At 41.4% G+C, this 25,954-nt stretch overlaps 1 protein-coding gene across 4 annotated transcripts in view; it reads right to left on the bottom strand.

Moving 5' to 3' along the window:
* ABCC8 (ATP binding cassette subfamily C member 8) overlaps window positions 1-25,954 on the bottom strand; it is a 135,993-nt gene that overhangs the window by 64,605 nt on the left and 45,434 nt on the right. For 2 of the 4 annotated variants that reach the window (XM_084631930.1, XM_084631933.1), the window contains exons 10-14: window positions 25,087-25,249; window positions 14,055-14,095; window positions 10,652-10,797; window positions 2,052-2,157; window positions 1,708-1,818 (exon numbers count right to left, since the gene is read on the bottom strand). In XM_084631930.1, the coding sequence (XP_084488056.1) occupies window positions 1,708-1,818; window positions 2,052-2,157; window positions 10,652-10,797; window positions 14,055-14,095; window positions 25,087-25,249 (567 nt within the window). The remainder of the gene's footprint in view (window positions 1-1,707; window positions 1,819-2,051; window positions 2,158-10,651; window positions 10,798-14,054; window positions 14,096-25,086; window positions 25,250-25,954) is intronic. The other 2 variants (XM_084631931.1, XM_084631932.1) reach the window with 2 other exon arrangements.

Below are 25,954 nucleotides of genomic sequence, written 5' to 3'. Positions count from 1 at the left end.
TGACATTCATCCCTGTGCAGAGAGCAAGCACAAGGTCTATGTATCACTTAAATGGTTCAGGGGCCTTGGCTGCTCTCTGTAGACCCCAGAATGTCACTCTTTTACATAACTACAGTCAGAGTCCCAGGTATAATAGGCTTACAGAATTTTCCACATAATACATCTTCTGAAGCAGAAATTAAGTATTGCTGCCAATAGTCACTCTTACGTTATTTTCTTTTGTGTTTCTTATGTATGATTCTCTGCCAGGTTTTGAGGGAACTTTTTCCCTCACCCGGATTTATCTGATCCTTTCTTCACTCCTTTTAAAAATTATTGTAGAGTAGTGCTCCAGGGCTTCAACTGGAGTGAAGCTTTCCTGCGATACTCCGATAAATGGGGACTTGGGGAGCAATTTTCCAGCACGGTAGATAAATTGGGCTGATTGTCCTCTCTTACTGAGTGCGAAGCAGGAATGACTCCACCAAAGAAGCCAACAGGTTTGCAGCGATGTAAGAGCTCAGAGTCTGGCCCAGCATATTTGGACCTGGGAAAGAGGTAGAATGGGGCACCTTTTTGTGTTGGCTTGCAACTTCCACAGGGGAAAAGTGACATTTGTTACCTTGGGGAGCCACCAAGAAAAAATGAGAGAAAGGCTTTGGGGTCCTTCCCTGTCTCTCTAGAAGAAAGGCAGCAGCCAAGGAATCCTCACTTGAAAAAGAGACTCCCTGGGGAAAGGAACAGCAAGGAACTGCCTGGGATGAAAGAGAAGCCAGGAACACCAGGGGCTTGGGAGCAGCCCTGGGTCACCTTGGTGAGAATGGTGACAGCTGAGGGAGCCAAAGATTACAGTTGCTGGCAGCTGGCCCTTGATCAATTTTTTTTTCTACCCTATTTGCAGTCAAATCCTGCATCCATAGTTTCTGGCTATATCACTACCGTTCCAGAGTCCTGGGGGCTGCAAAATTCTCTCTCTTGTCTCAGCGCTGCCTGATGTTCTTTTCCCCAGAAAGAGTTGATCTCTGAGAAGGAGCCTATCTTCCTGGCAGTCTGCCCCATGCTAGAAGGGCTCAAGGACTCAAAAATCAGAACAGTAATCCCATTTCACCTCTGAGCAGAGCCAGGATATGTACTGGATTCTTCCGAGTGTAAAAGCTAATGCACTAACCAGTTGTCCTACTTAGTCCCTTTAGTAGTAAATGAACTGGCACAGATATCACTCATTTTGTTGTGTCAGGGATGTACATGCTGTCGCAGACAGGCTAGATAAATAACTCCATCATTATAACAGGTATCAACATTTGTTACTGCCAGACAGTTCTATAGCAAGTCAGACACATCCATCTTTAAAGTGGATTGAGGGCTTCCAATCCTTTCTTAGGAGAAGCTGGAGGTTTTTGTTTTGAGGTCAGGGCTAATTGTTCAAAAACACATGAAATGTAGAAGGGCTGAAGGAGTTTTAAGGAGGACATACACACAACTATTCAAAAGCAATAAATTGAAAATCAATTCAGCAATCTGTTCTCTACTTGAAGCAAAATGGATGGCAACAGCTTCTTTAGAAAACAGTGGGGATAAAAATTACTCTTTGCTTTTGGTTTCTTTAAGTGGAATTAGGTGTCTGGCAGCTCTAGATTATCCAATAATTTTTGAACTTGTAGGAGTTTGAGAATGATTATTAGTCAAATTTAGTAATAGCATTGTTAGAAAGAGTGACCTTAATATCACCTTTACACAAAAATCATCTCCTTCTGTGATGTTAACAGGTCTTCTCATGTGAGAGCTGTAATTGTTCCAGTCTTCTCTCGCAGGCCTCTTGCGGTTAACAACTCTGAGGGGCTGTGCAAGATCAGGAAGACAGAAATACATGGTGAATGGTGATGGGACCAGGAGAGTGTCTTCAAAACACTCATGCTATGATCTACAGGAAACAGGATATTAAGATGGATTTTTGCAAATACAGCCATTAATTAATAGGAAGTGGACAAGATTATTGGAGTGATCTGCCAGGAATTAGCAAGGGGAGTAAATCAGTCCACCCACACAGTGTACAACTGAACATTACTACTTACAACCACCTGGTATTTGCTGTGGTTGTCTGCATTTCTTGACTCTGAACATTTATCTTGCTCTTCTCCAATTTCTTCACTTGATAAAAATTCACTCAGTTTCTGCACACTGAAAGCAGAGAAAAGGGATCGGGCAGAATGTAGAATGCAAAATTTCTGATCAGTGCAATGTTCATTAGAGGATACCCACTGCAGTGCCCCAGCTATTCAGTTTACTGGGTGGCTTATACATTTGTTCTCTATAAAAATATGCAGTAAGGGATGTTTCTGCAGTGAAATTTAAAAACTGTGCAGTGTTCTCTATCACAATCAATGACTTCATAATGATTATTTTAGATACTTCTTGGGTCCTTCTTCTACTCACACCGTCAGTGTCTAGGAAGGAGAAATTAGGACAAAATATTTCTTTAGTTTAAACAATGAGACAGAGATTAAACTTAATCACAGCTAATTTTGATGCCACACGCTAAAGCAAAACCATTAATAGGTCACTTAAATTAATAAAGTGCCACACAATTAGTCCTGAGCAAACTGACAAGAATTAGGACCTCGAGAGAGTCTGTTTTACTTTCAATGGCCCAAATTCATCTATTGTGTCAGCTTCAGAGACGAATTTAGCCCACTATGGCACTAAGGATGAATCTGTCCCAGCGTGTTTACAGAGGCAGACCTGCCTAACAAATACAATTGTAAAAAGAATCCTGGAGACCAGCATTAAAGAAGAATGAACAAAATACTCCTTGAATATTTAACATTTAGTTTGTTAGGAGGCTAAATACCTTTATCCTATCGCAGCCCATGATGTTGACTCTCCTGTGTGCCTGCACATGCTTTACAATGTCCATCCATGCAAACTGCTAAGACAATAGGCAAATCCATTCTGCAGCACTAGAATAATGGGTTAAATCCTGAACAACTCAATACCAAAAAGACTGTGACAAAAGGGAAGGAGTTCAAATAGCAGCAACCAAAATGAGGAGGTGCTGGAGGTACCGATCACGGCTGGTCCACTCATTTTGGCACCTGAAGTGGGGAGCTCAAATGATGCCCCCATGCCCCCTCGCTTGGGCCAAAACTTTGAAAGGTCTCAATTCTGCCTTCTTCCTCTTCTACTGCTCTCATGGTACTGCTCTGCTACCTACCCCAATAAAGGAGAACTAACAACTTAAAATGCCTTGTTCAAAAATTTTAAGTAACACTTAACTTTCAAACACCTGAACAGCAAATGTAACTTTTCTTGTCTGCATAGTAAACACTGGCATTTTTAATCTGTTTCAAATCAAAGTGGTGCTTTCCGTGTCTTCTTGGTTGCAAAGATTTGAACTGCTTCCTGCTGAAGGTCCACTGTCTGGGCCAGCTCATGCTCTATTGAGATGGTTGCAAGGCCGAGCAGCCTCTCCTGTGTCATTGCGGAGCGTAGATGTGTTTTTATTAACTTCAGCTTGAAGAAGCTGTGTTCTCCACTGGCAACTGTTACAGGAAGCGTTAGAAGTATGCGCAGAGCAACAAAAGCTTTTGGAAAGAGGGTGGTCATCTTATTTGTACACATAAATTCCAGAACAGCCTTTGGAGTTGATCCTGCTGAAATGAAAGGGCTTTCAGTTCATCACTTAAATCACTCGCATCAATATCGCGCATGTCATCAAGTGTCAACACTGTCTCTAGTGCCCTGCATTGCTGGTGTAGGTCTTCTTCAGGTATAGTGAGGAGCTTTGGAATATCATACAACATCCCAAATATACTGCTGTGTTCCTTGAGCTGCATGAAACGTTCTTCAACTGACTGTATTGCACAATCTAGCACCTGGTTAAAGAATTCAACTTTGAATTGTTGTTTGGAGTCTCTTATGGGATTATCCAGTGCCTTGTAATCAAAATACCTTCTTCTTTGGTGACTTGTATTCTTGAAGACCGTAGGTATGACTTTGCTTTGTCCAGTTGTTCCATTGCTCCAGATATATGGAGGCAAACACCTTGGAGCCTCTTGCTTACAACATTTATTTCAAACAGTATGTCATGCCACAACACTAAGCCACACAGAAAATTTGAAGTTATGTATGTTTCTGGTGATTCCATTTCCCTCTGCCCCTGTTCTCCCACAAACAGTTCCTGTCATAGCATTATCCTCCATAATGGCAACTATGGCATCATCTATCTTCCCAATTTGGTGTTTGATAGGCTTTATCGCCTCCACTCAACTTTCCCATCGTGTGGCACTCAGTGGTTTCAGTGTCAGAGAGGATGTTCCCAGATGTTGCTTCAAAATTTGCCATTGATGAGTTGATGCAGAGAAAAATACATAGATGCTTTGAATTACATTAAAAAATTCAGCAGCCTCACTAGAAGCTGATGCTGCATCACTGACCACCAAGTTCAATGAATGAGAACTGCATGGGACAAAAAAAGCTCGAAGGTTTAACTCTTGGATCCATGTCTGCACTCCTCTGTTCTTTCCTCTCATGTTGGCACCATTATCGTAGCCCTGACCTCTCATGTCAGCTATCGCAATTCCCGTATCTTCCAGCTTTTTAAGAAGCACATTAGTCATACCAGCTCCTGTAGTATCATCAATGTCAATAAATTCTAGATAATACTCTCTGAAAGTCACCATTGCAGGGACATTTTCACTAGGTTCTGTTGTTGTTACAAAACACACCATTAAAGTCATTTGTTCCGTATGGCTGATGTCAGGTGTGCAGTCCAGAATAACAGAGTAATATCTTGCTGACTTCTGTTCTGCCACAATCTTCTGTTTGACTTTTGTTGCCAGTAACCGTATGATCTCATTTTCAATTGTTTTTCCCAAGGTAGTGTTGTGTGTACATTTCTTGGGTGGTGACTCTTCTTAGATGCTGGAGTATAGCATCAAACTCAACCATCAGCTCCACAGTTTTAAGGAAGTTTCCATTGTTTGGCACATACAGCTGATCTGAAGTGCCACGCAGTGCTAGGTTTTGGGAAGCAAGCATTCTTACAATGACAATGAGTCTTTTCAGAACATTTTGCCAGTAAAGAGACTCTGATGCAATCTTCTCTTGATGCTGATCATCTATGGTGGCCTTTAACCTTAGTCTCATCTAAAGCTCTTTACACCTATGGAATGATCTCTCATGATTTGCTGCCTTCTCATGGCATGCCAGATTTCTAGCTAGATTTTTCGAGTCCTTTGTTCCTGTAGAACCCAATGTGGCTGGAACATTAGACTGGAAGAGTCTGCAACAAAAACACTATGCAGCATTCTGGGTTTTTGAGTACATAAGCCATGGCCTCTCCACTTTGTCACCATTGGGGATTTCATGCCAGTAATGTGTTGGATAGAAATGTCTATTTTCATTGTCTTTGGGGAACATGAAGTTTTTCACTTGCTGTGGCCCATACAGTACGAGGAAGTCCCTCAGGCTACTGCTCAAGTGGGTCCACAGTCTTGGATCACCTAGACTTAAGGAATTAAACTCAGCAGCAGCTGTTTCTTGCGCCTCCACCACACTCTTCTCTGATCTATACTTTTCTTTAGGAATGTGCATGGTTACATCCATTTGAGATGGAGACATGGATGCTGCAGTAGCTGCCAGGTCACCTGCACTCTGAGTAACTGGAAGATCAGGTATCTCCTCACACATTCTCACTGGGGCCGGAAGGCTCACCGTGAACAGATATCTCAGGAGAGCTCCTTCCTGCTTAGATAGGAAAGCTTCCTTTGCCTTCTTTCTTTTTCTGAATGCTGCCTCAGAGGGGCATTTTCTTCTTTCATGCATGACTGCTGTTCTGTGCCAGCTACAGTGGCTCTCAACACTCAAGTGAAGGGGACAAATAAGCAGGCTGGTAGCAGGGCCTGAGTGAGGAAAGATATCAGCATCTTAAGGGCCTAACTGGCTCCTACTACTTCAGTTGACTACCTGTTCTCCTCAAGTGGGTTCAGGGAAGCAGCAGAAACAGGAAGCTCTGTGAGAAGCTGGTGTTAATCAGTCCAGGCTCCTGGGGCTGCCAGAGAGGTACATAAGAGGCTCCTCCTCCTCTCTCTCCCTGCAGCTCCTGCTGCTTTCTGTTATTCCCTCTCACCTTTTCTCCTGCCTGCCTGTTATGTCTCTTGTGCCCTCCTTCCTCCAGCACAGCACTCCACCATCTCTGTGCATCTAGAGAAGAGAGAATACATATGCCCCAGCAGCAGACACAATTTTCTACACTCTGGGTCCTAGTGGTCCCCCCCACTCAGGCCACCTCAGTTCGCCTCATGGTAAGGCCAGCCCTGGTACCGATTTATGAAGGAGGACTGAAATAACTGATTTAAATATGTCTCTCGGCTCAATGGGAGCAAATGTGGGGAGCTACACTGACTGTGCCATATTAGCATAGTGGGGTGCAAACCATGCCTTGGTGTGCCACTCTCAGCAGGGGAGCCCTTGATGAGGATAGCAGGTGGTATTTCTACTGCACTCGCTCACTGCAGGTTCCTTGTTGGGAGGTTAGCTTTAGTTTCCTTTATGGACTCCACTGGAGCTCCACTTAGCAGGTTGATGCTCTGAATCAGTTCATCTGTGGCTGCCTTGGACACATTCCCTGCACGGCCACCAGTGCCCGCTTTGGGATTGGTACAGGCCACCTGTGGACTCCCCAATACAGGGGTGATTGCTGGGCCCTGGTGCCAGCACAAATCCACCTTTCAACCTTGGGCAGCCTTCCTGTGGCCAAGAGACTGATGCAATAGTTTGCTTGACTAGGGAATGAGTCTGGTCTAGTGGCAACAAGCATCTGAAGAATTTAAAAACCAAAGATGGGAATTAATTATTTAGTGTGGGGCAAAGGGATTTAGCTAGGAGTAATGATGGATACCAGGACAACAGTTCTCAATGGGAAGGTCTATTAGACCAAGGGAGGAGGTGGTAACATCCTGTCACTGACTATATTTATATCTAAACTGAACAAAGCAATAGAAAACAATGCTGGGGCGAATCCTGTCCTTTCAGTGGGGTGGACTAAATGATTTAGTAGAGATTTTCTAACTGACTGTGATGGGCCAAACTGTGGTTTTAACCCTTGTCCTGTGTAGGGGCTGGTGTGGAGCTGTACGCCCATTCTCCTTCTTGGGAAAATCAGGAAGAGACTGAGACAACCCCACCCCCCATGAGGTCTACCCCATGAGTACACAGACTACCTAGGCTGCATCTTCCTTTAGAATAATGCTGCCTGCTTCCTCAGGGAGGTTAGCCTGCTCTGCAGACTGATGCAGAGGAAACAGTGAAGAGCATGGCCCCTCTGGAGTGCTGTGTGTCTCTGGAGATGTGCAGTTCCCATGCTCGTCCATGTACAGGGACTGCAGATAGGACAGGCCCTTGTGCAGTTGCACTGGGAACAAAGGGTGAGAGGCTGCAAGCATGTTTTTCTTCTATATATACCCATGTAAAGCCATGTCACAATTGTACCTTCTGAGCCTATGTTTTGCCCTCTCTGATCCTTCTTAGATTTTGCATGAAGAGGGAGGTACTTTGAATGTCAACAGTGTTACCTCAGAACATGAGACAAGTCTTCTAACTGCTAAGATGATTTCTAACAATCGGCTTATTCTCCTTCTCCTCCAACTGCTGCTGCAGCTGCACATACCATCATATACGGTAACTTAATCCTGTGAAGAACGATGATGGCTTGCTTCCCGTAGCATGACGCGGTTACATGCTTTTAAGTACTAAATGTATATGTATTACAATGCTGTGGCTGACACAGCAGTTTCACAAACTGAAGCTATCATTTCTGGATTTCGGATATCTCCACTAGGGATCTTATTTTTAACCATCAGATTGGACAGCTGGATTAGGCAATGGTGGTTATTTGCAGAGCTAATTGCACACGTGGTTTCATATGAATCCCACTCAGATACCAAATACCACAGTTGCTCCTATACACCCCCAGTGAGGAAAAGTTGCATAGCTGTGCCCTTCACTTTTTATGTCTTCTCTCCACCTTTTAGCAGTACACCAGTCAGCTGCTTGGTTTTATTTTTATACCAAACACCCTGCAGATTAAAACTGCTTTTTAAATAGACACTTTTGAAGTCCTCACCTTGTTAGTGGCCTTTCTGCCACTAAGGGGTAATTGCCTTTCTGAATCATAAACAGCCTCCCTTTCTAAATCATACTTGCCCTGTGAGGTTTATGGATCCCATATGGTACAAAAGCCTTGAAGCTGGACTGGGCCCAACATGAATTTAACTGACATTTGTTTTGACTGTGTCAGTGAAATCCACTATGATGCTTTTAATTCGGACATTAGCTGAAGAATCAAAAAAGCTGTCAAGGTTATGAGAGAGGATACATTATCTTGAAGATCATTTTGTATTAAATATTCTGGCCAATGTTGACCTGCGTGGAGCTGTGAAATGGAAGTGTGAAGAGCCAACATCACTGCAATGTTGTCCCAGTTTGTGTTCCTCCTGGGCTGGTCCCACTCCTGGAACATATTTTGCTTCACTTAATCAGACAGTTTTTTTCAGTTGCTGGCTATTTAACAAACCACAGGTGTTTGTTTAGAGGCCAGTTCAGGTTGTCCCAGAGACTGAAGAAAGCCAAATATACACTATCAGGTTAGGTTACCTTTATCTGACCTTATTGATAAGACGTTTATTAGTAGAAAGATGAAACAGAAGGGCACAATTACAGCAAACAATTGATTTGTGTGCACTCAGCAGTTGTGTTTCCACAAGTAACAGAACAATGGACTCAGATTCTTACCACACCGACAGCAGGGAGGAAGGAGGACATGACAGCGTGGTTATGTAGTCTGAGCCTGTCCTGTCTATATTCCAAACAGGGCAATAACTTGGTAGCAAGAAGGCAATCAAATAGTAGCCCAGGGCACTGCTAACAAGAGTGACACATGGCTATCTGGGTCTTAATCTTACTTAATCAATTCCTGCCGTTGTAGGCAGGTGCCTCAAGCACTGGTAAACCTCAGTACCTCCTATTCTCTGCCTGTAGCACATAATAGTGGAGTCTCCTAAGGGCTGTAATACTTTGGTCTAATTTCATTTGTGTTCAGTTTAGTGCACAGATTTTGGTAGCTTGTGATGGACAGGAGGTCAGACTAGATGATCTGGTGGTCCCTTCTGGCCTTAAATTCTATGCCTAATTCTGTTCGAAACATTTGTCCATGAACAGAAACCCTGTCACGAGACAACCATGCCACTAACTGTTTACAAACTGTGAAAAGTTCTACAGTGGAATCATTAGTTGTTCCCAAATATGTGCTTGATGCAGCTGACAGGGTGGGGTGCTGTAAAGGCCATTGGAATCTCCATGATCCGGAGATGGATCCAATGCAGGCCACAAGCCCAGCTCGCCAACCTGGAGTAGTCCCCTGTGGGCTACTACACCAGCTGGGAATTGCAGGAGAGGACTCTATTCCAGCCACTGCCCTTATACACTTGGAAGGAGGGTGTGCATAGAGCTGGCTACATTGCTGGATGATTTTGCCACACTGGAGGAATCCTCAGCTCTCTGTTTAAATCCCCTTTGCACTACTAGAATAGCACAAATAGAATTAAGCATGAGACAGGATCTGGCCCATTGCTTTGTTAAGGCCTTAGAGAACTATATGTAATGTCACAAAGAGGTAGAAAACATGAATTAATGTTTATAAAGCACTTTGTAGAGGATAAGTGCAAAGAATCATTTAATTCAATCCTGCAGTACTTGATCAGACAAAACCACCACTGAAATGAGTGGGAGTTTGGCTTGTTAAAGGCTGAAGTTTTAATTCTGCTATCACTATTGTTGGCCACAACACTCTCTTGCGTACAGCTGGCTATGAAATTGATGTGCCTTAACCACATTAGCCTGATGAGCCATTGGCTCAGGAGAACTTGGACTTTGACACTCATTAAGCACATTCATTATGAGAAAGAAATTCATCTGGTCCAGATTGAAAATTTATTCACTCAAATTTTTCCCTGTTGACTTCAAAATTTTTATTTTAAACTGTTCTATCACAGAGCTTTCCCTGCTAAAATCTAATTCTCCCTGGACTTACAGCCAGAATCAGGGAAAAAGAATTCAGCGCAAGTGACACACATTGATGTTCATGTGCTTTTGTGATTATTTTGTTCCCTTCCACATGTTTTTACGTGGGAGGGAGAGAGATAGCTGATTTTAAACAAAAAAACCCAACCCTTAAATGAGCTTTTATCGCTTATTTCCTGTTTCTGTATACACAGATGCATGCATGTGCACACACAAACAGAGCGCAGCACAGAATACACTGTAGCCACCACAGTGATGTTCATTTTACACAACAAAATCTATACAGTGGACCATACAATAATTTATTAACAGGCAAATCCTTACACTTTGCAGTAACGATCAACTGAAAATACACAGGGCCAAATTCTCTGCTGGTGTAAATGGCTGCAGTATCAGGCTAGTTAGCTCCATTTCACCTAGTTCAGAGAATTTGGTCCACATATCATAACATGGGACAACACTTAAGGTAAGAGTCTGGAAAGCAATTTCCAAATAATGATGAAAAATAACCACAGCATTATTTTTGAATTATACATTGGGGAATTGAACAATAATGGCTCTCAAATGGAGGGAGGTTTCATCCAGCAACTCTTACCTGACCAGAGCTTTGACAGTAGATCTGACCACACTGGAGAGCAGGAACAGTGGGGTGACAAGAATGTGAAAGAGGGAGAGTGAGGCAAAGGCCACTGATGGAGAGAAGTCAGCATTTCCAGTCAAGTGGGCATGGACCACAAATGTCTACAAAGATACAATGATTACAGTCTTAAAAGAAGCAAATGTTTCACATTGCACTGTATTCTCCATCTTGTAATGGTCAGTTTATTGTTTTAATTGGGAAACATCATGCAACCAACCACTGCAGAGCTCCTCCTGACAGTCATTATATAGTTGTTACAATTTGCTGTTCATACATCAGTTATGTAAGAAGATTTTTATGGTCTCAGCTTTTGGTCTCATGTTGCTGTAATTCCTTTCATCCAGTGGCAAGAGGCATACATTTGGTTGTGTGATAAGTAAAAAGAGACAAGCACACTAAGGGTCAGATTGTAGCATTTAACTACTAGTATACACACGGGTTGTTAATATGGAGCCACCCAACCATAGCAAGAGCTCCGGGAGGGATTGTGTCCGAGAGGTACTATCCCTCCCATAGTTCTGAAGTGAGAAGGGGGGACATGGACACTACTCCATCCCTTTGAATGGTGCAGCCTGCTCCCCGGGGCACCTTGCCAGCTCTATAGGCTAGCGTGTATGTGGGAGACAAGGTTCAGGGCTATGACAAATTGTGAGAGGGGCTGTAAGGGAGCAGTCCCAGTGCCCCAAGCACAGGGATTGTAGTTGTGCTTAGACACTGCAGTAAGTGAAAAGGACGGGAGGTGCCTTGCACCTCTTTCTCATGGCCTCCTGTCCCCTACTCACCCATGCAAGGGCAGAGAATTGAGCTGCAGGAGCAAATAAACAAAAGAACAAAAAAGCAGGCAAGACCCATATATGCTTTAATGGTGAGATCATTGATGACTGAGAAAAAATAAAATTTGCTAGAATGGCGCTTCAAATCATGTCACACTGCATACAGAATATCTAGTCCTGAATAACCAGATCCATAGTGGGCCATAGTCTGAGCTCCTTGCAGAGTTTTCAACCCAGTCTCATTCAAACAAAGTCCCCCTGGGATTCTATTTTCTGATATTTATTGCATGAGCTCAGTAATTACTCCTTAACCTGCAAATCATTAAGGTCTTTCTCTCCTCAAGGCCTGGTCTACACCAAGCTTAAAATTTTTCCCCATTGTACTGGCACCATTTTAGCTCCATAGGTTTTAGTCCTATGCAGAGCATGAGTGCAGACAAGGTGCCAGTGATTTTACAACCATGTTTGTCTAGACTTGTTCTAAGCAGGGTTAGAGGATACAAAGATAAAAATGCCTGTGGGATTGTCTGCACTCATGCTTCCACTGTGACTACCACCAATGGAGCTGTGCTAAGGCTTCTGCCACTGTGGGAAAGGTTAAGAAAAAGCTTGGTGTACACACAGTCCCAGATCTGTGGTGAGTCTGGGAAGAATAAGGAGTTTTGTTCCATATAGTTCTGTTACTGTTGATTCAAAAGGCTTGACTTCAGTGGGAATGGGTTGGACCGTTACCGAATCATAGTAATGTAGGTCTGGTGAGGACCTTTAGAGGTCATCTAATCCAGCCCCCTGGGGACGTAGGACCAAGTATGCCTACACCATCCCTGACACTTGTTTGTTCTGTTCTTAAAAACCTCCAATGATGGAGATTCTACAAGGTTCCTTGGAAGCCTGTTCCAGAGCTTAACTATCCTTATAGTTAGAAAGTTTTTTCTAATATCCTATTTAAATCTTCCTTGCTGCAGATTAAGCCCATTACTTGTTATCACCTTCACCTTCCATCACCTTCAGTGGCGATGGAAAACTATTGATCATCGTCCTTCTTTATAAAAAGCCCTTAACGTATTTGAAGACTTATTAGTAAGGCTAAGATTTAATTATGGGTATTTTTAGTAAAAGTCATGGACAGGTCACGAGCAATAAAAAAAAAATTCACGGCCGGTGACCTGTCCATGACTTTTACTATATAAATACCCCTGACTAAAACTTAGCAGCTCCTGGGGCCCAGGGTGCTGCTGCTCTGGGGGGCCCCAGTACATGGCTGCTGTGGGGGTCCAGGGGCCGATGCTTAGCCCCTGCACTGGCCGTGGGGGCTGACTACCCCCCCAGCCACCCCTGTTCCGAGGCCCCAGGGACCTCTGCTTGGGTGCTTCCCCCGGGCCAGCCACCCGAGTAGCGACTGGTGCAGCTGGCCCCAGGGAAGCTCCTGGGACCGCTGCTCAGACCCTCCCTCAGGGATGACCCTGGGACCACTGCTCAGTCGCCCCGGGACCACCTGAGCAGCAGCTGGTGTGGCTGGCCCCAGGGCTACTCCAGCAGCACCCGGTATGGCAGGCCACAGGGCGCTCGAGCAGCTGGCCCAGGGATCAGCTGCACTGGCCATTGCAGCTACAAAAGTCACGGAATCCGTGACCTCTGTGACAGAAACGCAGTCTTACTTATCAGATCCCTCCTCAGTCTTCTTTTCTCAAGACTAAAACATGCTGTCCTCTGGACTCTCTCCAATTTGTCCACATCTTTCTAAAGTGTGGCACCTAAAACTGGACCCAGTACTCCGGGTGAGGCCTCATCAGTGCCAAGCAGAGTGAACAATTGCCTCCCATATCTTACATACAACACTCTTGTTAATACACCCCAGAATGTATTCAACTTGTGATCCATGTTAAACCCAAGATCTTCTGCAGTACTACCACCTCACCAGTTTTTTCCCATTTTGTATTTGTACATCTGATTTCTCCTTCCCAAGTGTAGTACTTTGCATTTTTCTTTATTGAATTTCATCTTGTTGATTTCAGACCAATTCTCCCATTTGTCAAGGTCCTTTTGAATTCTAATCCTGTCTTTCAAAGTGCCTGCAACCCCTCCCAGCTTGGGGTCATACACAAATTTTATAAGCATACTCTCCTCTCCATTATCAAAGTCATTAATGAAAACATTGAACAGTAACAGACCCACGACTGATCCCTGAAGGACCCCACAAAATTTGTCCCCCTAGTTTAACCGCCAGCTATGAATAACTGTTCTTTGAATATGGTATTTTAACAGTTTTGCACCCATTTTACAGTAATTTCACGCTGACCAAATTTCCCTAGTTTGCTTATGAGAATGTAATGTGGGACTGTGTCAAAAGCCTTACTAAAAAGAAAGCTACATCATGCCTACAGCTTACCCCTTTAGCCACTAGGGAAGTAATATTTAAAAAAACCCTGAGGCACTTCTTTTTAAATTAGCAAAAGCAAGTGAAATCAGATGTTTCTGGTGCAGCATTTGACAGATCTCAGTTTGGAATCTACCAGCCTTCGCTTTACGAAAAATCAGGTCGATCTGGCTTCTAAACACTGTTATTTAGAAAAGTTCATACTTACTATAAGTACAGCTGCAATTGGTATTGCTGCATTCATGAAAACTGTGAAGGAAAATATGCATCACTATTTAGATAGTTTATACTGAGCAGTTGAAAATATTTACAATACAATGAGTATACAATATAAACTAGTATTTGACTTTACTATAGCATTTCCTATGTTTAGAATAGGAGAAATACACAAATATTGTGGTAAATTTAACTACTGCAGCCAATATATTTGTATTTTTTTTTATGGTGTCCACAGTATATTGCACTCCAGATTGTAAAAATACACAGCACCCATCAAATCACTGTATGGATAGATTATTGGTTTATACATTGCATTGCACTGTCAAGAGGAAGTTTTTCTTTTTTCTGGTACTCTTTTGGTGCGATAGGTAGCAATTGTGCCATTACTGACATATCCTCCACTCAGTAACATTCCAAAATAATTACAATCATGATTACAGTAACAGATGCATTTTGAGACAGGAGTTAACTGTCAGGTTACTGCTGAAAGATCATATTAATCCCTGGCTTCAATTGAGTCATTCTCTGTATACACCAGGAATGGATTTGGCCCATCCTATTTTGCTATATTTCAGGAGAGAATCATTTAAAGGTTCTATTATAAAATTGCAGGACTACAGCTTCCCTGTTAGTAAAAAATAACAAGGAAAGGGGCAGGTGTTGGGAAGAGTGACAGGTTTTTATACTGATATTTTCTTGTAACCATCTCTTCTGTGAGTCAGGGTTTGTGACCTAACAGAAGGGGAAAGGAGTGGGGTTGCTTAGGTACAAGAATCTGCAGAGAATGGTCCCAAAAGCTGCAGATCCCTGACGCTAGGGATAGAGCTGAAATCTCTTCACATAGTGGGGAAAAAAGGAGTTCTTGTGATTAAGGCTTGTGACCTGGGCTTCAGAAGACTTGGCTTCTATTCCAAGCTCGGCCACTGACTTCCTCTGTGACCTTGGGCAAGTCACTTGATTCTCTGACTCATTCTTCATCTAGGAGATAGGGATAATAATACTTGTTTTATCAGTCTTGTCCATTTAGATTGTAACCTCTTTGGGATGGGGACTGTCTCTTGATATGTATTTGTACAGTGCCTAAATATGATGGGGCCTACAGGTGCTGCTGCAATACAAATAATGAACTGTAGTTTCCTCTCTGTCCTCTAGCTGTATGGTCCCTCCTGTGGTATGGTGTCATTGATTTCCCCAGTATGGCCAGGTTATTAAGCACAGATGGTTGGGGACTGGAAAGAATGTGTGGCTTCTGGCTGGGGTCCACTTTCAGACCGGACATGAATATAAACTAACAACTTTACATAATGACTAATTATCTGTTTGGAAGCATAGGAAGAACCTTGCTTGTTTTTGTCAGAGTCAGCTGTGGTCACATCACAAGCTATTCACTCCTCTATCTAAACCCATTTACTTGAGCTTTTGTTTTGCCCAGTCTTATTTCACTATCTGAGTATAATTGAGAGAGAGAAAAAATTTAAAATCTATTGAAAAAATAAAGAAAACTAATCCCTTTCCCTTAGTTAAATATTTTTCTCACTATAGCAAGAGGTGAGCTTAGAAAGGTCACAGGTATCTCATTTATATATATTCTAGTAATTTGTTTTAAAGAGCCACTGATTTAATTAAGAATTTTGTTCTCAAGCTTCCTGCACCCACTAGTGGAAAGGCCTGGGATTTATGCAGCTATGCAATTTGTGCAATATGCAGTGCTGTTGTAGCCATGTTACAACATCCAAGGATATTAAAAAGACAAAGTGGGTGAGGTAATCTCTTTTAGTAGACCAACTTCTATTGGTGTGAGAGAGAAGCTTTCAAGCATACACAGAGCTTTTCTTCAGGTCACTCTGTGCAATAGTTAACCCACAAGAATGGGAAAAGCGGCAGAGTTGTGTGGCACCTTATAGACTAACAGACGTATTGGAGCATGAGCTTTCATGGGTTAATACCCACTTTTTGGATGCATGTAGTGGAAATTTCCAGAGGCAGGTATAAATATGCAAGCAAGAATCAGAACTTCTTCTCTGTACCCCAAAGGACAGTTATTGCCATCATTGAGACTTCAAACAAGGGGAATTTTTCTTCTAAAACTCTCTCTCCAGCCCCAGAGTCCCGTATTTGCTCCTCCTTCACCTGGAGAACTCCCTCTCGAAACTCCCTGTCAGGCCTCAGATGATGTTATCTTGCCTTAGAAGTTCAATGCTTTAGAGGTCCAGTACAGCTGCTGATTAGTACCCAGAACAGGAAACCCAGACCAAACAGGAAGCACAAGGGACAATCACTCAGACCTTAAAGTTTCAAAGCATATCAAGAAGGCTGAGAATTCTTCACTAGTCATTTATACAACATGCAGAAGTTTTGAGACAGTCATATTCCTTCTGCTGGGGGAAACAGTCCACTTAGTGCATTCAGCTGGAAGAGAGAATGTCAGCACACAGCAACCAGTTACAAAATGGTCACTTTAGGGCTGCAGCTGCTTGTCTCTCTCCTGCTCCAGCCACTGGACTATAAACTTATATTAAGCATTCTAATCAAGGAATTGAAGACTTTCCAATGATTTGGAAGCAGTCAGAGACTTGACTTAAGCCAGTAGTTTATTCCATCACTACTACAAGCCTGAACCAAGAACTTTGCATTTATTAGCTGGCCCTTTAAAAAAATGGCAGAGACATTTCCACTACATGCATCTGACGAAGGGGGTATTCACCCACGAAAGCTCATGCTCTAATACGTCTGTTAGTCTATAAGGTGCCACAGGACTCTTTGCCGCTTTCACAGATCCAGACTAACACAGCTACCCGTCTGAAGCTTGACAAGAATGGGAAAGACATCTGCTTGTTGTCATTACTGAACATAGCACTCTCTTAAATCTCTTTTAAGAAGGGCATTAGGCATATTAGGGATGAATTTATTAGTAAGGGAACTCTATATCCTAGTAAAGAGCACCGGGAAGAAGTTGGTAAAGTACACGTAGAAGCTAGTGAGGAACAGTGGGGAAAAAAAAAGTCCTATTTAAATATAACACACGAAGGCAAGCAACAGAATATTGACAAAATGCACAAGTGCTTATATTTAAATGCTAGAAGGATAAATACTAAGATGGGGGAATTGGAGTGCCTGGCATTAAATGAGGATATTGATATAACAGGCATCATAGAAATTTGGTGGAATTAAGATAACCAATGGGACACAGTAACCAGGGTACAAAAATATATAGGAATGACAGAGTGGGTGGCATCAGTGGGAGAGTGGCACTATATGTGAAAGAAATCACAGAGTCAAATAAAGTAAAAATCTTAAATGAACCAAAGTACCGTAGAACTATAGAACTCTGGATAGAAATTCCATGCTTGAATAATAAGAATATAGTAAGAGGAACATACTACCAACCACCTGATCAGAATGGCGACAGCAATTGTGAAATTCTCAGGGAGATTAGAGAGGCTACAAAGGCAGAAACTGCAAAAATAATGAGGGATTTCAACTATTCTCAGATTGACTGGATACGTGTCACTTTCGGAATGGATGCAGAGACAATATTTCTATACACATTATATGACTACTTCATGAAGCAGCTTGGAACCCACAAGGAAAGAGGTAATTCCTGATTTAGTCTTAAGTGGAGCACAGGATCTGGTCCAAGAGGTGAATGTAGCTGACCTGCTTGGAAATGGTGACCATAATGTAATTAAATTTAACATCCTTGTACGGGAAAAATTCCAAAGAAACCCACTACAGTAGCATTCAACTTCATAAAGGGGAACGACACAAAAATGAAGAAGCTACTTAAACGGAAATTAAAAGGAACAGTCACAAAGGTGAAATGCCTGCAAACTGCATGAAGACTAGCTTAAAACATTATAATAGATGTTTTTAAACTAAATGTATACTCCAAATTAAAAAAAAAAACAAACCACAGTAAGAGCACCAAAAATGCAACCATGGCTAAACTATAGAGTAAAAGAGGTGGTTAGAGGCAAAAATGTATCGTTTAAAAACTGGAAGTCAAATCCTAATGAGGAAAATAGAAAGGAGCATAAACTCTGGCAAGTCAAATGTAAAGTATAAAAAGGCAATCCAAAAAAGAATTTGAAGAGCAACTAGCTAATTACATCAGAAGCAAGAAGCCTGCCAGTCAATGGGACCATTGGATGATCAAGGATCACTCAAGGACTCTTCACATTAGTCTTTGTTGCAGAGGATATTGGATATGGAGGCCCCCACAGCCATGCCATTCTTTTTATGTAACAAATCTGAGGAACTGTCCCAGACTGAATTGTCAATAGAGGAGGTTTTAGAACAAACTGGTAAATTAAAACAGTACTAAATCACCAGGACCAGATGGTGTTCACCCCAGAGTTCTGAAGGAACTCAAATATGAAATTGCAGAACTACTCACTGTGGTATGTAACCTATTGCTTAAATGAGCCTCTGTACCAGATGACTGAAGAGTAGCTAACATAATACCAATTAAAAAAAAAATCTCCAGAGGCAATTCTGGCAATTACAGGCCAGTAAGAATGACTTCAGTACCAGGCAAATTGGTTGAAACGATAGTAAAGAACAATATAATCAGACACATAGATAAACATGATATGTTAGGGAAGAACCAATACGGCTTTTGTCAAGGGAAATTATACCTCACCAATTTATCAGAATTGTTTGAGGACGCCAACAAGCATGTGGACAAGAGTGATCCAGTTGATATAGTGTACTTGGACTTTCAGAAAGCCTGTAACAAGGTCCCTCATTAAAGGCTCATAAGCAAACTAAGCAGTCATGGTGTAAGAGGGAGGGTCTTTTCATGGGTCAGTAACTGGTTAAAAGTTAGGAAACAAAGTGTAAGAATAAATAGCCAGTTTTTACAATGGAGAGAGAATAGCAGGTTCTCCCAAGGATCTGTACTTGGACTTGTGGTATTCAACATATTCATAAATGATCTGGAAAAGTGGGTCAACAGTGGCATGGCAAAATTTGCAGATGATACAAACTTATTCAAGATAGTTAAGTCCTAAGCTCACTGCAAAGAGCTACAAAGGAATCTCACTAAACTGGGTCACTACGTCACAAAATGACAGATGAAATTCAATGTTGAAAAGTGCAATGTCATGCACATTAGCAAAACCAATCCTAACTATATGTACTAAATGGTGGGGTCTAAATTAGCTGTTACCACTCAAGAAAGAAATCTTGGTGACATTGTGGATAGTTCTCTGAAAACTTTCTTTATGTGTTCAGTGGCAGTCAAAAAAGGTTAACAATGGTACAAACTATTAGGAAAGAGATAAATATTAAAACAGAAAATATCATAATGCCACCATATAAAACCATGATACACCCACACCTTGAATACTGTGTGCAGTTCGGGCCACCCCATCTCTAAACAGATATATTAGAATTGGAAAAGGTGCAGAGAAGGGCAACAAAAATGAGTTGGGGTATGGAACCACTAAAAAGACTGGGACAGTTTATCTTAGAAGAGAGACAACTTAGCGGGGATATGATCGAGGTCTACAAAATCATGCAAGATATAGAGGAAGTGAATAGGGAAGTGTTATTAACCCTTCACATAATACTAGAACTAACAGTCACCCGATGAGAATAGGCAATTTTAAAACAAAACAGCAGGTTTAAAACTACCATAAAGTAGTACTTCATACAACACACAGGCAACCTGTGCAACTCATTACCACGGCCTGTTGTGAAGGCAAAAGTATAAATGGGTTCAAAAAGGAACTAGATAAGTTCATGGAGGAAGGTCCATCAATGGCTATTAGCCAAGATGGTCAGGGAGGCAATCCCATGTTTCAGGCGTCCTTAAACCTCCAACTGCCAGAAGCTGGGACTGGATGACAGGGCATCGATCACTTGATAATTGCCCTGTTCTGCTCATATTCTCCGAAGCATCTGGCCACTGTCAGAGACAGGATGCTGGGCTAGATGGACCATAAGGTAATACATTGCTTCTTTCCTTGGGGGTTCCAAGCTGTTCCATGAAGCAGTCATTTAATGTGTATAGAAATTTTGATAGACAGACAGGCAGACTGGAATGGTAGAGTCATCCATTCTAATGTTCTTATATTTTGGCTTGGTAGAATTTGATTTTTTGGGGGGTTTTATTATTTTTATAGCTATCTATATTTATTTTTAAGCATTGTTTCCAATTATTGATTTACATTTTCACAGTTCAAAATTATGGGTTCTAAGCATTTTTTCAATTTTTATTGATTTAAATTTTCACAGTTATAGGAAATTAAAAGGGGTCACACAATAATTATTTAATGTTTTTAATCTCAATTTCTGCTGTCATTAAAGTTTTATAACAGTTAAAAACTCAACTGTTTGGAATAGCCTTCCAAGGGAAGCAGTGGGGGCAAAAGATCTATCTGGCTTTAAGATTAAACTCGATAAGTTTATGGAGGAGATGGTATGATGGGATAACATGGTTTTGGTAATTAAATATTTATGGTAAATAGGCCCAATGGCCTGTGATGGAATATTAGATGGGGTGGGATCTGAGTTACCCAGGAAAGAATTTTCTGTAGTATCTGGCTGGTGAATCTTGCCCATATGCTCAGGGTTTAGCCGATCGCCATATTTGGGGTCGGGAAGGAATTTTCCCCCAGGGCAGATTGGAAGAGGCCCTGGAGGTTTTTCGCCTTCCTCTGTAGCATGGGGCATGGGTCACTTGCTGGAGGATTCTCTGCTCCTTGAAGTCTTTAAACCACGATTTGAGGACTTCAATAGCTCAGACATAGGTGAGAGGTTTTTCGCAGAAGTGGTGGGTGAAATTCTGTTGTGCAGGAGGTCAGACTAGATGATCATAATGGTCCCTTCTGACCTAAATATCTACGAATCTATGAAACTGTCAACATCAGCTGTCATAATATACAAAGCAAATATCCTCAAATCAAACTCTAAGAAGATCTCAAGCAGTATTCTCTTACTTTGCCTATCTGTAAATTCCAAATATTATTGATGGAAATATTTTTTCTTCAGTTCATGTGTGTACAAAGAAGTCGATGTTTACTGACATTTACCGATAAAAATCTACTTCTTCCAAGCCTAAGCATATTATAAGATACCTCATTGCATCTATCATAGGAAAATACCAGTAGTTTCGTAACACTAAAGAAAGAGGTTAACCTCAATTTTTATTTATATCCATTCCTGTCTTTTCCTCTCACCAGGCTTAGTCAATGTTCAGACAGCAAAAATATTCCCAAGTTATTTTATCTTCTCCTGCGGAATGTCCTCATTTGACCCTCAAACAATTCTGGCTGACTCCCTGGCTGTCCTTTTTTGGACATGAACTCCCAGAAGGATTTAGTGTGCTGTTAGACATTGGTAGACGATCCTTCCTGTTTTCAAACATTAAAAAAGATCTGTAATGAATCCTGAAAATGTTCTCCATTTTTTCATGTTCTATATGTTTAAAAAAATGAATTTGTCATGTTAATGTTGCTCTAATTCTTATTTAGAGTATTTGCATTAATTAATATTGCATATATTTATATTTCCAGGCAAAAACTTGGTTAAAGCTAGAATTAAATTGTGAATATTGATCAATAATTAGGCAATTTTTTTGAAAGGAAAATGATTTCTCCCCTCCGTTCCCTCCCAAACAACCCACAAATGTTTAAAAGCCTGGAAAATTCAAAGTCAAGTTTACATTTAAAAAAAGATAAAATGAAATTTTTGTGCTGAAGTTCAAAACAACCTCAACTCTGTCCCCCATGACCTTCCTGCTGCACAGTTGTCACATGTATGAAATATGGAGAAATTATGATGCAGGATAAGGAATGTGTTCCTAAAGCCTTTAAGAAATTTGCATCCTGTAGCTGTGGGTTTCTTAAATCCACTAAGCCACTGTATTTGAAGTTTACCTGTGGGAGTTTTGAAGTACATAGATTTGGTTTTTGTGCATGTCTAGGCAGAGAACACAGCAAAGTTTGGTCATGGATAGACCCTCTTCTGCTGCAGACTGCCCACCAGCAATATTCTCCTCCAGCATATGATCATAACAGTGACCTATCCAACTGATTCACTTGCGGGTAGGGGGAAAATGGTTGTTGTGGGCAGGACTGGAGGTGAAATCCTGATTCTATGGAAGTCCATGGGAGTTTTGCCAGTTATTTCAATGGGGCCAACTAATTTCTTTAAATGAAACTATTTTAATGGTGACAGAGACAAGCTTTCTTGCAACCGACATGCTACAGCTGCACTGCATACATTTGTGAATCTCTCATTTACCAGCATTGTGTGAAAACTCACAGGAGGCGGTTGTGCTGCTGGTAACAAATTCATTGTTAAAAAAGTCAAAACTTGCTTTTCACTGAAAATACTTTGCATCACTGCTAAGCTGTCCTCCTTGGTTTGATTCTGACAGGGGCAATTTATCAAATCGATGGTAAGAGCCTATTTCCAAGAATAGAAACATCCACTGCAGTTCCCTGCAAATGCAAAACTCTACATTTGTGTACATGAGTGAAGTGACAGACATTTAACTACGAATCTGTGTATTCAAATGAAGGTTCTCTTAAAGCCACTTCTCACTGATATACCCATAAATGTTGCAAATGCATTTATTGTGATCCACTGAAAATCTCTCCCTCAAAGGTGAGGTATACTCAACTGCTTCCTCCTGTTCAGGTTATTGGTTAAGTATAGATAAGATACCATCTTCAAGATTCAACGTTCAGAACATTTAAAAACAAAAATTCTAGAAAATATCCAATTTCTTCTGCTCCCATTGTCCTGAAAAATGTCTATCCTTCCTCTTGCCCAGTGACACACAAAGTATCTCCAACATATCTCTCACCCTTTTCCCTTTACTTTTAAAAATAAAATCTTACACAGGCAACACATAGCTTTATATATAGAGAAAAAGAGTGAGGATGACATCATCATGTATTATTACTACATTCTCAGGTGCAATATATATTTTATTGTGGTGAATTATGGTGATACCAGGTATATAGATACCAACGCTTATATACCACAGGGATAACTACCTTAGAAATTTTGATAGGCAGGCAGACTGGAATGCTAGAGTTATCCATTCTAATGAATTATGTTTACCTGATCAAGTGTTCTGCAAAACTCACCAAAATTAATTTCCATTGCTTTGTACTGCCAGGATAATAACCAAGAGTCTCCATCAAGTTTATCTCCACCTAGTTAATATCACAATAGTGCTATTTTTCTGTGCTGTTTTGAGTCACTATTGTGATTCTTAATAAGTTATTACTGGTGCATCATTTTTGGAGCTAATTTGTATGGACACATACTTGTATTTTTACACTATTGCTTTGAGACAATGAGGTTGACAAGTTTTCACTTATGGATGTGAACAACAAATAAAGAATATATATAAAAGACGTCTGAAACCCAGACAGCAGATCTAATGTTGGTTATGCCTGTCATTCTATTTATATCTATATTGAGAAAACTAATGAGTTCTGTGCCTTTATAATCCCCGTATAGCCAGAGCATCAGCTAATGTAAATCAATGCAGCTCTATTGACAGCTTAAGGGCAGGTCTACACTTAAAAAGCTGCAGTGGCACTGATGTAGCACTTTAGGGAAGATGCTACAGTGCTAATAGGAAAGCTTCTCTCATTGGCATAGTTAATCCACCTCCGTGAAAGGCCGTAACTATGTCGATGGGAGAAGTTCTCCCATCAGTATAGCGCTGTCTACACCAGGGGGCTAGGTCGTTATAACTGCATAACTCTGGGGTGTGGATTTTTCACACCCCTGAGCAACTTAGTTCTACTGATGTAAGTTTGTAGTGTAAACCTGGCCTAAGCTAAAGCAGCAAAGGTGCAGATACTCCTGACCTGAGGTTATAGGAACTTTTTACAACCTCTTCAATTATAGGCTTGGCTCAGCTCAACTCAAAGAGAGAGTAAATGCTTTACAGAAGGCTAAGAAATGAAGTAAGATTGAAGAGGGAATAAAAAAATAGCTGGAATGCTGAAAATTGCTTGGGGTCTTGCAGCTTCACACATCCCCAGAATGCTAGGATCCTGCTGAGAATCACCATAGTTTCATAAGGAAACCATCTAGGTTTTTTAGCTGTCTACTGTTCATAGGAAAAATCCCTATGAAGTCACAGGCCCAGTTAAAGCAGCAATTAGGCAATTACTTCTAGTCTGTATATACAGGAACTTTTTACAACCCTAAATGATGCACAGCAAGACACTGTGTTGTCCTGAATAAAACCAAGTATCTCTGCTTTGCCTTTGGCACTTCCCAACTCCAATAGGATCCTATTACTGTTCCTCAGGCGGCAATACAGACTGCTTCCGCTGAGAAACCTCAGTTACCCTAGCCAGACAATTCTCAAAGTGAAAGTGCTATACAAGCAGGCTTTTTCACCAGTGCATCACAGTGCAGCAACAGGCCCTAAATCCACTATTTTACACAAGATTTTGTAGGTTGAAGTTCAGATAATCCTGGATTACTGGGGCTGTACAAGAAATTGTGATGACTTTTCAAATCTGCAGACCCACGTACAAACGCTAGTTTAATTTGCACACATCACAAAACCATCACATGACTGACACTCTCCATTCCAGTGAGGCTCAAGACTGAAAAAAATAGAAAAAGTGATGCTACACAGGATTGGGGAGCATAGGCAGAGCCAGATGAGGCAGGCTACACAGCACTAAACTCCCCCAGGGAGCCCTCCTCTAGCTGCTGCTATTTGTCCTTCACCCTGACCTCCAAATTCACATTTTGTAAAAGAGAAAAAATTCCATGGATCACCTGAACTGACATTTTTTTAGATATTTAGTTTCTTTAGCCCATTAAGGACCTAATTATTCAGGGCACACATGCATAAACCTCATACAGGTAGAACTCTTTTGAATCAAAGGGAAGATCTGTGTGCACAGTAAGGAGTATGGGATCAGACCCTAAAGTGGTAGGATCTATGCCAGCTGAGAAATGGTAAACTCATTAGGAGGTAATAATGTACCAGTACATGAGCTCATCAGTGTGATAAGGAAGCAACTTACTTGATACGGAGGTATAGAGAGCAAAGGCCTTAAGGCTAGTCATTTCCTTTTGCCGGGTTTCCTCCACACTGCTGTGAAAGATGTGTTCCCACGCATAGAGTTTAAGGAGTTTAATGCCCCGAAGCATCTCATTTGTTTTCTTCAGTCTCTCATTGGAATATTCCTGCAACAATTACATGTAAATTAATTTAAGGAGGATTACTAGAGCACCTTAGAATGAGGATCTGTGTCACCGTGTAAGCTGCCTGCAGTCAACAGCAGGTTGCGTACAGTAATCAGTCAATAATATCTTCAATGGCTCTGTCCATTCAACTTTCCCTTTCTAGGGGTGTGATTTTCAAAAGTGTCTAGGTGACTTAGAAGCACAAAGTCCCACTGACTTTCAATGGGACCAGTGCTCCTAAATCACCTAGTTCCTAATGACAGTCTCACCCCTACATGGGCTTTCAGTCACACCAAGGGGTTGGCTTCTAGTGCCAAAAGTGTTTGCTGAATTTTCACTGTGTAATGAAATATCCCCACGTAAGTAATTCTCAGTAACTGCTGACAATCTGAAATAAACATTTTTACATGGTAATTAAAAGCACAGACTGCTCCTGTATAATGTGCTAGTAATGATGTGCTAAACTGAACACATATGTCATTTCCAAATTCTTTCTTTTTTCTCCAAGGCAACCCATTATTGCTCAGATATGGGAATGAAGACCACACATCTAGATGAGTTGATACTACGAAAGGTATTTGGAGGTGGGGATACGTATGTATAACTCCCATTAATACTCAGTGCTACGTGTGCATACTGAGGGCAAAGTAGATCTAAGGGAGAAAAATCTTGTCCCCGGACCCCCTAAATGGGCTCACATGGCTG

Source organism: Lepidochelys olivacea (assembly GCF_965140295.1).
Source record: "Lepidochelys olivacea isolate rLepOli2 genome assembly, chromosome: 6".
Lineage (NCBI taxonomy): Eukaryota > Metazoa > Chordata > Testudines > Cheloniidae > Lepidochelys > Lepidochelys olivacea.
This window is presented reverse-complemented; position numbering and strand designations above follow the sequence as displayed.